Below are 16,536 nucleotides of genomic sequence, written 5' to 3'. Positions count from 1 at the left end.
TGCAAACCTTCCCCTCAGACCCGACTTAAATTAGGCTGTGTCAGGGCCCGCCATTGTGTGTCCATATTGTTTTTTTCTCGTGGACCGAAAAGCGGGGCCGGCTAAACTTTGCAGTGAGAACGTAGACATGTGCGTATGTTCAATGCTCTGTCTTTATCGATAAGTATTCACTTTAATCACACAATCAGCAGATTCATAATTACCACAGTTAAATTGTCCGTCCCTTATCTCGAAAACTAATGGCTCGTTTCACCTGGCTGTCCCCACGATCTTTCCCGCACCAACGGCCCCTTAAGGCAGTACGCGCCTCGAAATTGAGAGACTTTAAACCTTGTTCAAAGTTTCTGTACAGAAGCTATAAACCATTCCCTTTCGAAATTAAGAATACAAATCAAGAGTAACCGTGCATACTTTAGTACTAAAAACAAACAAATTACCAAATATCAACCGACACTTGAAATTCAAAATGGCCACCGAAATTCAAAATGGCCACCAACCCTGTGTCGACTCCATGGTGTACAAATACGTTTTCGATTTCCACGAAATAAGCCGTCAAACTGTCATTACTCCTTGAGGTTTCAAAACGAACCCCACAAGTGGTAGACCAAAAACAGTACTAAAAAGTTACGAGTCTGAAAATGTTTCCCGGAGGTGCATTCTACCTTTAAAGCGCAATTCACGATATAATAAACCGTCGATCAATATCGCTTCAGTAAACCATGAGGGCTGCAGTCATCTTTCTATATCTACTATACTTGGCAGCGGCGTCTGCCAATGCTGCGAAAAATCTTGTTTTGGTCGGAGGTGGACTCTCTGACCACAACGAAGCCATCTGGAATGAAGTTGTCAGTCTTGCAGTGAGTAGAATCTTCTTGCCATTGTTAGATTTCGTCCCTACATATGTTATTTACTAGGGTTCCGTCCTATATATAGGATCGGGCCACTAGAACGGGTACAGGGCAGCTGTACGACACCAAATCGCTGTACCCATAATTCAAAGGTCGAGAGATGTATATACAGTACCGCGCCGTGCTTAATGACCGTGACGCAATTCTCGTGGCAACGTCAGACATTGATTCCACCACCAATTGATTGCTAGCCGTCAAGCCACTGAACTACGACACGAAGCTCGGTACAATGTGCACCCTGTTCGTCTATTTGGTTGTCGTCTGGGTGAATCAATACTACTCATGTAACTTGATTTTCAATTGGGAGACAAGTTTGATTTCCTTACTCATTGTGGAATGAATGAGCTCAAGCGAAAAAGTTGCCAGATAAAATGTTTTTGTTTTTGCATTTTAAAAGGCAACATATAAAGAATTGCTTGCTTACTCGGATCCTTGGGATTTTTTGATCTGATAATTCAAAAGTCATGCGAATGTACATGTGGCAGATACCAAACGCAGACTCGCTGAGATAGGCTGCACGCAACATTTTAACAACCAGTTTGGGGAAATATAGCTGATAGCTGTTCTGGTCTGGTCTACCTGAAGCGCAATTGTGCACTCTATGTCCGGATAGGCCAAGCATTACCCTAACCGAATTATCCATAGGCTAAATGTGTACCATCAAAATCCATCTGTTTGATCACATGACTGCATTTTTTCAGTCACTCCCAAGGATGTTTCATTTAAGGTTGGAAATTTTCTTGTTTTTTCTTTGTGTTGCATGTGTAAAATAATCACAATGATATCTATCCATAATCCGATAACACTAGGTCAAAATTCGTAATAAATAGTCAATTGTTATAAACATAGACACAGAACAGCACAGAACAGACGGTAAAGCACCGGTACAAACAACAAAGTCAAATTCGTGAAAGAAAGATATATGGACCTCTGGAAAAAGGACCAATAGAAGTGATGTCAGGTGTTTCGAAAATAGTAAGCACATCCTGCCCCACATGTGGCACCCACTGTAAATCAATCTGTAACTCAAATAGGTGGTGGTCACGAACTAAGGCCCAATGTCACTGATGCCATCAGCGATCATTTGTCGAAGAGAGAAATTTAGTACTTCCTTTAGCACTCTTTCTATTTTTCAAACAATGCACATGTAAGTTAGGTTCACACTCAAAGCGATGTCATCAGAACGAGGCAGTGATGGCAGTTGTACTGGTGTGTATGTGTGAAAGGATAAGGAGTCACAAGTGTCAAAATATTTCTAGTAAGGATACGAAAGCGTTAGGAAAGATTAGAAATCAATATAAGGGGTAAAACAACTTTTTATGCCAAAAAATCTTGGTTTTGTTTTATTTGTTTGTTTGGTTTTTTGTTTGGGAAGTGGTTTTAAATGTACGAAAGTATTTATTATATATTTATTACATATTTCTGCTTACTATAAAAGTCAAAGGTTGTGGGCAATAAATAAATAAATAAAGAAATAAAGAAATATACATTATAAATAAATAAAATTAATGATGACACTGACATTGTTTACTCTGATTTTGAAATGGACAAGGGCAAACAAGGTCAAATCTTATGAGTTTTATCTATATCCTATCGGACTATATTGCCTTCGACACTTATAGCACGCATAAGCTATGGGTGCAAAAAGGTTCATTCATTTCCACGTACAATTCCAAATGAACGAAAACTATGAGTCACTGGCTTCAATCTCTGTACAAAATCACAGAAATTAGTACATATATGCATTTCCATAGACTATCTGAAATGAAATTTCAAAACAAAATCTGATGACCCGCTAGTTTGCCACGCTTACTAATGAGAATGTTCAATTTTTTAATCAGATCATGCGATAGTTTATGCGATAGAAGTTTACCAAGTTAATTTTTGACGCATTGTTTGGGCATGTTTTCAAGCTGGCCTATCACGAATATAAGTTTGTGGTATTAAAAAATCAAAACCGTTTAAAACAATCGACGAGACAAGAAAAGGGAAAATACAGAGTTTGTTTGTATTTTGTCAAAATGAGTATGCATCTGTACCTAAGTCAGCAGTATTGCCGATGAATATTTTTGATGATATTCTGAAAGTTCGACATTTCAACTAGTTATGATTTTGATTAACACTTTTAGTAGTTCAGTTTCTTCAAACTTTCAGTGCGCCTTTGATAAATATTTTGAGTCCATCCTCAGGGAGGCAGAGGTGTCGCCAAAATCGGCGTAGTCACAACGGCATCCTCCGATCCATGGGACAGTTACTTGTACTATGACAACATGTTTGTGAACGAGTATGGCGCCGCCAGCACCTACTACGTACCGATTACTGTTAACTCGTAAGTATGGAAATCTGTTTGGCGCCCGGACAGTTCTGGGTATAATCCCACTTCTTCTGTAAATATGCCCATTCTACGGTGCATGTGACTACAAACAAACAGAAAGAGACCTTCTACGATAATGTTGTCGTTTTTTTTCAGTTCAACCTGAGGCTACTGAAACGAAGAGCGAGTCTTTTCGAATAACTGTGACTCAAAAAACCCCGGCCCTCTGGACTTCATGGATGATAGCTCAACCTTTCGTAATTCATGATGTTTGATCGCCACCGCTGTCATAAAACTGCCTGACATACTTTTGACATGAATATTAATGATTCTCCGATAAGGATATTTCATAATTCTCAATTCATAAGGGTACAAATAGTTACTTGTGCGTGAAGGCGGTTAGATAGAAGCTATCAGTTACCAATATGCGTATTTTCGATTTGAATCAAACCATTAGATTAACCTCGACATGATGATTACTATCTGCAATAATATATATCCAGTTGGTTCATATTTACTGCTTAAATGTACCAGCTAACGGCTAGCGTTAGGTCTTTTTCATAATATGCAAATTTTCATCTGCACAGGAAAGAGAAAAACAGCGACCCGGATGTAGTCAATAACATCCACCAACAGACGGGATTTTTCTTCGGAGGCGGTGACCAGTCACGTGTTACAGAAAGGTACTTGTTTGATACTAGTCGATCCTTAAGGAAGTCTATATTCTGTCATCATTTGACCTTGTGCTTGCTATTTGTGCTTTCTATTGTACATGTAATTTTTATGGCGCTCTATCGTATTTTTGTCGGGAGCATTGACAGGAGGCAACTTATTTTGTCATCACTACGCCATTCCGTCGGTTTCCACATCAATTGACCTGTACGAACACAAACTACATGTTGCAAACACGAATATTGGTCCAGAGCTATCAAGTTTGTTTGCAAAATTTTCAGTTTGATCATCCCATTTCTACTGTCTATGGTTTGATTATTTCACATAACATTTTTACATTGTATTTCCTTGCGGCTTCCTCAATGTGATTGGCCAATAGTTGGTTTCTGAGTGGTCGAGTCGAGTCCCCGGCTTTAATCGCCTTGAAGGAAAGATACGCCGCCGGTGCAGTGATCGGCGGTACAAGTGCCGGCACGGCCTGTCAGAGTTCATCTGTCATGGTGACCGGCGGCCTGAGTTGGCAGGGTTTGGTGTACGGAGCATGTGCTTGCACGTCGCATCCCGACGACCCGAGGGATGGCCTTACGTACGATCCGGACGGTGGTCTGGGTGTGATCGATGACGTGGTACTCGATACTCATTTCAGGTAATGCCTACTTGTATGTTAGCTGACTAATTTTAATTAACTTCTCCGTTGCATATAATCTGAAAACATCAGGCGGGGTTCACATGAACTCATGCAACACAGTGCTCCTGGATGAAAAATATCAAATTTCAATTGTTTTTTGAAGTTTTATTATCAATAAGAACAGTCAGTGTACAGACTGGAACTGATGATAAAAAATAATTAATAAATATATAGATGCAACAACAAGTAAGGCGTATGAAGACTGCAAAGGTGTAAAAAGAAATTCCGAACAAAGGTAAAGGAGGCCAACTCAATTTTTGGATGACTTTATCGACATTAGATTAGGCAGGAGCAAAAGATAGAATGAAAAGGACAAATTTCATGGAATATCATAAGTTAACCTTCAGCACAGCTACAATGTTATCGAATGAGAATGGTGTAATTCTTCTACTGTCATCGTGAATTAACTTTTCATGCTTCTTGTCCGGAAAACAGCATAAGATGTTCAGGGGGATTTTTTGACGGCACTTGATTTCCATGTATCGCGTATACACAGTAACATCAGTGCTGTTTTCTTGAGTGTTACTGCAAATGGCACGTCGCGTAGGAGATTACAGATTTTTGTATCCTTTCTTGTTGAAGTGAGAGGGGAAGGGAGGGCCGTCTCATACGCCTCGTCGCCGACACCATGGGCCAGAGTCGTGGTGCTGAATTGGGCATCGGTGTTGACGAAAACACGGCTCTCGTCATCTACAACGTTGGCACGAACTACCAATGGGGACTGGTAAGTAACCCACCGCGTAAGAACTTTGTAAAAAGTGAAAAGGTACTCACACTGTTTAGGAAAAGTGCTATTGCAATGTTGAAGAATTAACTACGGGAAAGTACTATCAGAAGTGGAATAGATGTCTTATGATTTGGTGACATTTGCCGCTAACATTGAATGGCATTTTATTACAGCGTTGTAATGTTTGAAATAGTGAATTGTCTACACGAGAAAACGAGTTTTTTTAATGCAAAGCTCCTATCACCCAACCCTTGTTAAGATTTTAGTGGTCTAGTTTACAAATGAAAATCATATGCGAAATGCCAGTATTTCTGGTACAAAAACGCATGACTGCTAAAAGGACTTTTATTCACCAAACTACAGCATGGCATAATCTGTATAAGATAGAATCGTCGATATTTTTGCGAAGTTTTTATGGTCTAAGCTCGGTACCCCCTCCCTACGGAAGTAAAAGACAGTTTTATATGTTTTCGGAAAAAAGACTGACACATTCAATAACTGATTTTAACCTTGTCAGAAAAAGAGCATTCTTTCTAATTGTTATCTGTGTATCGCTGCTAAGGTACTCGGAGAACATGGCGTTTTCTTTGCTGACTTGGATCATGCCGTCATTGGTTCGAATCCGAACATGTTCACTATCCAATACGTGGATTGCCATTATCTGACCGAGAAAGACGAATATGATTTCTACTCAGGTGAATATTGTCTTTACAGTTGAGGGTAATAAAAGGGTAGAGCCACCTTATTGGCTGCACACTGTATGGTAAACCCTTTCCCGGCTTCAGCGACCAGTAAGCTGCAAGTTGGTGTTACCAAGCTCAGCGAGCATGAGGCCCGAAGACCCTGCTCGCTCAGGTCACATCAGTGTGAAGCAAACAGAAGTAACAATGTTGAGGACGAGAATCTGAGAGAGAGAGAGAGAGAGAGAGAGAGAGAGAGAGAGAGAGAGAGAGAGAGAGAGAGAGAGAGAGAGAGAGAGAGAGAGAGAGAGAGAGAGAGAGAGAGAGAGAGAGAGAGAGAGAGAGTGTGTGTGTGTGTGTGTGTGTGTGTGTGTGTGTGTGTGTTAGTGGTAGGGTGCTAGTGTTTACACAGAGGAACTGTGAGTGTACAGATTTCCCACTGTGTGCTACCACACACGCCCTAATTTTGTTTGTTAGAGAACCGTCATTATTTAAGGCCTGAGGGGTCGGAGGAAACTGAGGGGTCGGTCACTCAAAAAGCTGAAAGCTAAAAGGGGTGTTACTTAAAACGTAGAGAGAAAGAAAGGGGGTTTACTCAGTTTTTGGTGCAAAATAGTTTGAAACACCTCTCAGATTGCACCACTGCACACATCGATTTCTCAAAATTTTCGATGCGAGAGGGAAGATACCTTCTCTCGTGCTCTCCCCCAAGGGTGTTCGAACAGTTTTACTTGGTAAAAATACACATTGAAAACACCTCTAAGACTGCACCTCTAAGACTTTTTTGTGTGTTAGAGAGGGGGTTACTAAAATTCATGATGATTGGCAAGAGGGTTACTCGAAATTTCAGTTTCCGATGAAATTCCTCCGACTCCTCCATCCCAGGGCGTAAAGAATGACGGCTCCCTTGCCGCCCTGGCCTAAATTTGGTCGCCTGTCAGCGTGTAATGATTTGCTTTAATAAGATTTTAATTTGTTTTTTAGGAGAGATAACCTTTGCATCCTACAAGACGAACCTTATCGGAGACGAGATGTACTCAAAGGCAATAACAAGTAGCAATGTCTTCAGTCACCCAGACAGACGACCCAGACAGTACGGCGAATTCAAGCGCGTGGCGGTAAACCTCTTCGACAGCAAGGACGACACTTACACCTGTGGGCGTTCCTACATGTCGAACCCTTACTACTATGTCGATTTCTTCCAAATCGGAAAATCGAAGGCGTACCACGGGAGCCATCCCAACTACGGTCACCACCAGATTTCATACTCAGATATGGAAATTGACATGTTCCGATCATCCCACTCAAATTGCGGTCTGTAGGTGAGGCGCAAGACCATGATACAGACCGGAGGAAGTGTATTATTTTCGAATTATAAGCATTAAAAAAGAAGAGAACAAAAGACCAATGAGATTGTTATATTGTGTCTCCATTCTTTACAGACGAGTGCTAGCAGTTTAGTCAGCCCTAGATGATATTTTTTTTTCAGAAACTCACGTGCGTTTTGCTATCATTTTCTCATCGTCCGGTCCGCATGGCTTTGTTAGATCGGCGAAGCATGGTCTCCCTTAAAATTTAGAAGGAGTGTCTTTTCCCTAAGAATTGTTCAGTCCTTTCATCTTTTGCCGCGCGATATCGATGAGCAGAGACTGGGCGAGATTGTGGGACTTATGATTGCGTCACATTCTATGCTGATATCACCTATCTACCTATCTTTGTGAGATTCTTAAGTGCGGTACACTTTAATTGACATTACATTGGTTATAATCTGCTAATTGTGACGATTTCGACTAATATTGCGATGGTTCTTGTGACCACCTATAATATGCTAATTATGGAACAAGAAACAAAATTGTAAGAATGTCAAAAAACCTAAAATCCAGAGGGTGATAAGCAGATATGGTGAAAAGCGGTAAGTCAATTATCATTTAAAAATTCCATTCTATTATTATTCATATTGGCCCAGCCATCTCCATGAAAACAAAAAGCTTAGGGTTACCGAACGGATCGTTGATGTATGGGGGAATCAAATATTAATTACATCATCGAGGTCGCTTCTTGTCTTCATTATATGTACATGTATACGTAATGACGAATCGACAAATATGTTAGTCATGTTCATTCACTCATTCATTAATTGTCTATTAAAGAGTGTGTATATTGTTTACTAATACGGTAAAATTAATTTGGTGTCGTTTGTTTTGTTTCGAACTATTTTACACAAAATGCAATGCTGTAAAATACTTTATCACAATTATCATACGTTTCTAGCAATTATTCAAGTTCACATATATTTTTTCTACGCTTCAGTAATATTTTCAATCAGACCTTCCTCGAAAACAGTGAAACACAAAGGTCCTCATTTCAGGCAGTTTTCAGCTTGATCGCAATAGAGGGCGTACCTGCATGTAGGTCACTCCTAATTACTTTCAGCACCGGAGTTCTGTTGAATTTTCATCAAACTGGAAGGAAATTACATGCCACGAATCAGATATCACCAACTATAGTATCAGAAAAAAAACCTAGGATGAAAAGAAAACCAGGCTCACAAGTGAAGAAATTATTCTAGTTTATCTTAAGCCTTAATTTGAAGCAGTTGCATTCAAGATGAATGGCAACATAACAGAATATATTGATTTACTTAAAAATTACCATTGTTTTCTCAGTACATTGTGTCATATGGGAGTCAACTCAATGACGTCAGACACTTTTCAACCGTCGAAAATAATTGATTAACGAACCCAGGATCAAGGAAATAAATAAATATATGTGCATACAAATAAATATATATGCATAATGTTCCAGAATCTCATTGAATAGTCATGCTTATTTTTTGGTGGCCTGACAGAGAACACATAGATAGAGCTTTAGATATCCACATGACTTTGAGAGCTAAATATCTCGGTCAGAATCTTGACGAATGAAATGTTAAATCGAAACCATTTTGGGGAAAAATCTCCCTGGAACTCATTTACATAAATGCCACAAGTGTCTATTGCAACAAGAGTCCAAGAAGAATTAACGTGACTTAGAAAGTGATGACAAGTTATTTCTACTTGGGGTTACCTTTCGTGTCACGTTATCCGCGTTAAATAACAACAATGTAATGCCAATATTTTGCATCAGTGCCTCTTTGTCTGCCAAATGTCGTTTAAGGACCACTGTACGTTACAAAACATCGTCTAGGAATAAAGCTTTTGTGGTTGAACTTTTCTTGTTTACAAACAATGTATTTCATGCACGATAGCCAGATGCAACAAAACCGCAACATTTATATTTTACGAATCGGATGTGCATTCTGACAAACATGTTTTAACTTTCATGAATCGCAAACGTACCTGGACACAGTGTTACATCAGTCGTTCAATGTGATCTTTTAGCGCAGTTACGATGACTCCCCCCCCCCCTCCCTTTCAGTAAGGTTGCCAATGGTAATGTTCAATATTCATAAAACCATAAGCTTAGGTGTATGTGGGTGAGCAAAACCGAACAAACACGGGCTTTTTGTTATTGATCCTACGATGTCATAAAAATGCAAATTAAAGGCTTAGAAATATCACCACAAAAGTTCAATGGCCGCAATTTGGCCCGATAACACTTGGAATTTCGGTGGCTAGTTCGAACGATTTTCATACCAAAGTCGGCGGTCTTGATTTGGCCAGTCGTTAAGGCTCGGTTGACTCGCCATACAGACGTCACACTTAATAACATTTTCAAAAAAAAGAACACATTATTCATAACCCTGAACGATTTTACCAGCAAAACCCTTTGCTTGTGTATCTGACTTGTTTGTATCTGACATTTTATTTCTTGGTCTACCCCGGCTACAGTTGCACGCAAGAAACGGAAGAAAACAATTTCTTTCAAAGGGCCTCTGAAAAGTACACACATCGTTGGCATAGACAGCCTGGGCTACAGTCTGAGGAGCAACACGTGACATGGACCAGGAGAACTTAATGTAACAAAATAATAAATTTAATGAGCGAAGATAAATTCCAACTAAGTGCTCAGTCTCCTATACTCTGTCAACAAACTTTCATGTATCTGACCTCCAGAGGGCGCAGTAAACTCTGAGAACCCAACCCTCATCAACAGACATAATCTCCAAACTACACGTGTAAATATACCCAGATAGTAATTACTCTCTGATCTTGAAAATCATAAACATAGAAATATGATACCTCTGGTACTATACGACATACTCACTGATTAAAGTACAAAGGGTGTACTCTGTATACTCAACTAAGAACTTATCGACTCTATGAAATGAACAATTGAATAGCACTGTCCGTTCAAATCATTCAAACACAAAGTTCTCGATTTTACAGAAATTCTCTACAGTCCTTGCAGTAGCCGCGATCGATCGTTGTTCACTCCCAGCGACGTTCCCTCGACGTTTCCATACCATGAGGCAATGACGTCACACATTGAAGATTCCAGATCACACGTTGATGCATATCCTCACAAACGATGATCACTTTTCTCTGTCAACCCTATTAGATCACTACAAAGCAAAAAAACACAGTTCTCCTGCAATCGTTGGGTCTCTCTCAATTTGTAACAATGCAGCTCGCTATGCTCTTTCCAACAAACTGTTCTCACACAGAAAGTTCTGAATATAGAAACACACTTGACGGAGTCTCGCCATCTGCAGTTTTCTCAATGTTCTCAACCTTTGAAGAGGACGGGAAATGTTCAGTTCTCTTACCCGATTCTCTAAAAACTACGCTGGCAAAGGACACACAAGCTTGTGTATCTCATGGAATCAGCACTGTACAGCTCCGAAAATAAAGCACAATGTCAAGTTAATGTCGTATTGTTATTGGTGTTTCATCAGGGATTCCAAGGTTAGTAATTGATTTGACAGAAGTTCAATCTCTCAGGGCCACCCACTTATTTAACTTACGTTATATAACGCTTTATTATTGAATTTATGAAAAAGAATGACTGTCGACACATTGTTTATGCAAAAATGTCATTCGTTTAAAACTCAGCAGGCGTCTGAACTTGAGGCCCTGTGAGCTAAAAAATATTCAAATATTCTTTTGCTTATTTTACCATCATGTTATTTAACATAAACCTACAAAGATTGCCGATTTTTCCAGCTCTACAACCCCTATATAGTTTCCGCGCCTTATTTTCCTCTCTAACAAAGTATCCTATTGTGTTAATCTTCCTTCTGACATGGCGTAGATTTCAACACTACGCAGCAAGGAATCCTATCCACATTAAACCGTGTAACCGATCACATGAACCCCTGGTGTCCTCGTAGCCTTTATTACAATGTCATGATGCGTGCAAATACTATGATTCAGTAAATTTACATCTTCGCGTTCTCTGATATTATTGCCGATGAAAATAATTGTTATGATCAACACTATAAGCAAAAGATCATTAACTTTGATGAAGCCATTCCATAGAAAAAAACTGAGTTTTGGAAGTTCATTAAATATGAAAATTATAAATTATTCTAAATGAAATTGCAGTATGTCGTTTGGTTCCCTAATAGATTATAATGATCCTTATATGAACTGTACCAATATTCATCTAATCAAATGTGGTCACCGTCTATATATACATGTAGTTATACCGACGGCGTAATTAGATATGCAAATGACATTGCTATGCTAAATGTCTTTCACTGCTGCTATATGTTAGCATCATCTTAATATATATATATATATATATATATATATATATATATATATATATATATATATATATATATATATATATATATATACTCAGATCGTGAGTAATTACACGAAATGGCATCATCCCGTTGATAATCTATACACATTTCGATTAAATATTTTTACCATCCATGCTGTATAACGCCACTTAATTCAGATTCTGAAACGAATCAGATGAATCAGATACATGATAAACTTGACATTCATAATTTAACTGATGATTCTCGCCTTTTTGTCGTGTAATTTTTTTCAGGACTGTGGATAGAAGAGGAAGAACTTGTGTATCGTAAATAATCTGCGCTTTTCACCGTGAACAACTCATGTAAGTTTATATCTATTTTGGGGCAGAACAAGGGGATTCCGCCATAGAGGGCGTATTCTGTGTACATCCTGGTCGTACACTGCTACTGAAATCGTCACCTTAAATTTAGAAAATCCAAGCACTATCAAGAACCCATATGTTTGATCACGTGACTTTTTGCCAGTTACACTTAAGAATTTTTTATTCAAGTTTGGAAATGTTCCTGTTTTTCTTGTTTTCTTTGTATTGCATGTGTAACTTTCTACTTTGCACTTGTTTCTATTTTTCAAACAATGCAACGGTAAGTCAGGTTCACCCTCAAAGTGATATGGCATCAGATTCTAGGCAGTGGTGATGGCAGTAGTATTATTGTAGCGTATGTTTGAAAGGAAAAAGATCTGTGAGGGTCAAAGTAATTCTAATAAAGGGTGCAAAAGGTTACGAAGCTTATAGTAGTATTTTATTGCATTATAAGACCTCCGGCCCATATGCAAAGGATTACAAGTCAAAATTTACATATCAAACAGAAGTTAATAATTTAAAGTAAATTAATTAGATACAATTTGAAATTTCTCACACAGGATTGTTGACATTTAAATTACAAAGAAAATCTTTTCGGATTTGGCAAGCCTTTAAAAGAAAGATGCCCAATTTACGTATAGTTCTCTCATCACGAGAGCGTAATAACTGCTGAAACTTACAAAGGTTTGGATGAATGAAAATATCTTCAGGTATATAAATTGACCTAAACTCATGATACGCAGGGCATTCCAGCAGAAAATGAAATTCGTCTTCAACTTTACCAGAATTGCACACTTCGCAAAACCTTTCAGTTGAGATAATCCCATCATGTCTGCCCTTTTCTATATTTAAAGGAAGGCAAGAACATCGGAAACAAGCTACGAAGCTTATACTTCACTATAGATGGTTAAATAACTTTTTATATCGAAGAAACTGGTAAAAGGTGTTAAAATAATGCGACGTTGAAGTTACTGGTTTCAAACTTTATTACTAACGGGTAACTGTGGTCATGATGACCATGTATTCTGTACTTGAACTGGGTTGTTTTTTATATCATTTGCGCTGAACATAAAAACTCAACAACTTTTCATATTGTTAATTGATCGGATTCGAACTCACAGAGTACGGCAACGTAAGGCGGGAGCCGGACTAGATAGTCCAAATACAAGAGCTTAGTGCCAAGTAGCGGCAAATTTTATGTCGACAGCAAAAATTCCCCTCAAACCCGACTTCATTAGTCTGGGCGTATGGGCTCGCCACAATGTGTCCATATCGCGTTTTTTTATCTTGTTGACCGAAAACCAGGGCATTCTTAGTGGTGACATAAATTTTGCAGTGAGAACGTAGACATGTGGGTATGTTCAATGCTCGGTTTTTATCGATAAGTGTTCACTTTAATCACACAATCAGCGAATTTATGAATATATACCACTGTTAAATTACCAGTACCTGTACACGCAAGGCATATCTTATCTCAAAAAAGTAATGGCTCGCATCAGCTGGCTGTCCCCACGACATTTTTCTCTCCAAAGGCCCCATGAGGTAGTGCGCGCATCGAAATGGAAAGATTACAACTTTTGTTCAAACTTTGTGTAAGAGAACGAAGAAAATATGTTTTTATCGATAAATGTTCACTTTTGAGTCTTTGACATAGATGTATCTTGTGCTCTTTCCGGCCTCCATGGAGACACTATCAAATGTAGCACGTTTCTTGAGATAAATTTTTCTCTCTACCTATCAGCTCCTTCAGGAGGCTGAGGCTGTGTGCCGTGTGCAGACTCTGCACACGGCACACAGCCTCAGCCAACCTTATATTTTTTTCTATGTTCATCTTTCATTTATTCGGTTCTCATTGCTCGCTTTGTGCGGGCTGATATCAATTACTCACCTCTGTTACTTATCCATATTCAACTCTACGACCAGTGGTATATATTTCTTTGCCGGTTACATGGAACAAGCATGCTGGCCAATGGACGACGACACTAAGGCATCAGCGAATTGAACATGTCCTCGAGTTCAACCCTATGTCAGACTTATTACTCAGCCTCAATCTCTGGCACAATCCCGCTCGACTATAACGTCGAACGAGCAGCAGGCTGGCTACCAACCAAAGAAGCGGAGTATTGACTACTGGAATACCCAGGCTATACCGGCCATATGGAGGTGTTTCCCGAATTTCTGTCACATCCGGCCGCTCAACTCATCATTTCCAGCTCCCGCCAGCATTCCGTAAGCTTTAGTCAAATGCTGCGGAATCAACAGGACACCTGCACAATTTCGTCAATCAAGAGCCAGACGCAGCTGAGTCAACGAGGTAGACACTTAGGGGCGGTGGAAAATTAAAACACGCGCGAGTAAACGCAATTCCTGCGTTTAAATAGAGAGGAGGGAGTTTGGCTATATTTCGATTATCGTGCGAAAAAAATCGCACTGCATGTTTTTATATCGCAAAATCTCTGATAGCTACACATAGCCGCAAGAGTGATTTTACCGCAACCACGAAATATTATGTACGAGAGCGCAAAGACAAAGAAGGGTATAAAGTTAAAAGGCAGAAACTGTGTTAGAAAAGGAAAGAGTTGCAGGTGTGATAAGCTTAGTATTCGACAGATTAGAAAGATTCAGTGTGTTACTGCATTGTTACAAGTTGCAATTTCATAGTAACGTAAATACCGATTGTAGGTATGCTGATACAGAATGAAGCTTGGTTGGATTTTCGCAATTACAAACTTTCATTTAGGGGGAAGGGGTTAAGGCCAAACGCGATAAGTTGCAATAAAGTTGCGTTTACCGGGTGCATGTTTTAATTATCCACGGCCCCTTTCTTAAGTACAGTCTCGCCCAAGACTCAATCGACGACCTCATCCGTTCAGTCGCTGGCCTTGCTAATCTCGGCGATTTCAACAGGTTCGACAGTTCCCATCGACTACACCGTGTCACGCGACGCCAGTGTCCAGTAAAATTGATAAGAAGATCATATTGACTGACTGTACTAAGTTCCCGAATCCAATAATTCACTGTGACCTGCCCGTCCTGTGTCAGCGCCACCAACAAGGGGTCAGCAGCGCACTTTGACGTCACTTCCTGCTATGCATCATATCAAACTCGATCCTCAACCCTAGCCTCTCGCTTTCACAGCATGAAGTGAGCCGTTACGCCCCCGCATAACACTATGAAGTCCTTGCTACAGGTGTCGCTTGAAGCACAAAAAAGTACGTTTGCAAGCGTCTGCGACCCACCAGGAATGCTCGTACCAACGCCTCTGCAATAAGCCCGTGCTTGAATCTCATCTTGGAGCCTGCTTGGCTCTGCGCTTATTTTCGATGTCTACGTGATTAAAATTCACCGTACATACAACATTCCAGTCTGTAGACCCATCTCTGCTTTTGAATATCTTACCACGAACAGCACTATGGCAGCATAAGCATGCTATTTAGTTAGGATTATATTCTCTCCTCCGAAAGCACACCATTTACATAAGCACTTTCACTGACTTTTGTGGATTGTTCAGTTGCAAATCAGTGTAACTGGAGGAACATATTTTCTTTCAGAATACTTTCACTTTTCCATGCAACGGACTATAGACTTTTTCTTTTTATCATTTTAGCAGTATTTTTCTACTAATTTCTCTTAACTGCCTTGATATCTGTCCATCAGTTTCCTCGCATCGTGCCTTCCACGGTGACATGCTGATGGGAACTGACATTCCCGCTTCCATTGACTTTACACTTCCATCGTGGCAACACGCTTTTTAAAAGACGCTGCTTTGTGTGCACTGACATTTTCCCGGTTCGTTGCCTTAATCACCATACCTCCACCTGTCTGCTCCCCAGGCTAATACATTACCTCCATGATCCCCTGGGCCCCGGTCACCTACGTGCTATACCCCATGCATGTTTCATCGTTTGTTTCTATTCACCACCTGTTCGACTCCCCTTGGCTCGTGTCCTATCGCAACAATTCCCTAGGTTGGACTCACCTCTCTATACCCCTCGGATGATTCACTGTCTGTACACCCGTCCGCCTGACTGATGTCCCTACGCACGTATCATATAACTGAGATACCCTGAATTTTCGACCCATGCATGTTTCATCAATTCTCCACTTGTCCGACTCCCCCAGACCTGTATCATATCGCAATGATTCCCTTGGTTCGAGTCGCCTGTTAGACGTGGTTCATGGCTGTGATTTGTGAATGTTTGAGTCGGGTGAACACGATGATTTGTCTCCTGTTTTCATGTGAAACGCGCCAGTGGGGTGAACGCAATGAGTGGGGTGGACGCTATACAGTCATAATACAGGGGAGTTTCTCCCGGAATCATCCGGCAGAAACTGACTCACTACTGCGCAGACTCAAAGGTAACGCGTTTAATCGCGAAGAAAACCTCTGGCCTGGGCTGCCTATTCCAAATAGGTTTGGATGAAATAGGAGATATACAAGATAAACTATTAAAAAATGATATTATTTCTGAAAATTCATCGACTTAAACAAAGTCTAGTCGCCTGTGTATACCCGTGCGTATTTCCTTGTC

The 16,536-nt window shown here is 40.0% G+C and overlaps 1 protein-coding gene across 1 annotated transcript; it reads left to right on the top strand.

Moving 5' to 3' along the window:
* The first annotated feature begins 702 nt into the window (after positions 1-702).
* On the top strand, positions 703-7,397 carry LOC139140196 (cyanophycinase-like). The gene is made up of 7 exons (XM_070709274.1): positions 703-857; positions 3,098-3,237; positions 3,810-3,905; positions 4,274-4,540; positions 5,165-5,306; positions 5,872-6,004; positions 6,974-7,397. The coding sequence occupies exons 1-7, from the start codon at positions 720-722 to the stop codon at positions 7,309-7,311; spliced, it is 1,254 nt and encodes a 417-aa protein (XP_070565375.1). The 5' UTR covers positions 703-719; the 3' UTR covers positions 7,312-7,397.
* The last annotated feature ends 9,139 nt before the right edge of the window (positions 7,398-16,536 follow it).

This window comes from Ptychodera flava, chromosome 9 (assembly GCF_041260155.1).
Source record: "Ptychodera flava strain L36383 chromosome 9, AS_Pfla_20210202, whole genome shotgun sequence".
In the NCBI taxonomy this organism is placed as follows: domain Eukaryota; kingdom Metazoa; phylum Hemichordata; class Enteropneusta; family Ptychoderidae; genus Ptychodera; species Ptychodera flava.
The sequence above is the reverse complement of the archived record's forward strand: the minus strand, read 5'-3'. Positions and strand labels throughout refer to the sequence as shown.

Bases quoted from the DNA above. Each gene is read 5' to 3' on its own strand.
- LOC139140196 (XM_070709274.1), top strand. From the start codon at position 720: ATGAGGGCTGCAGTCATCTTTCTATATCTACTATACTTGGCAGCGGCG. The intron at 3,906-4,273 runs GTACTTGTTTGA...ATTGGCCAATAG, and splicing joins CAGTCACGTGTTACAGAAAG to TTGGTTTCTGAGTGGTCGAG. The intron at 5,307-5,871 runs GTAAGTAACCCA...ATCGCTGCTAAG, and splicing joins CGAACTACCAATGGGGACTG to GTACTCGGAGAACATGGCGT.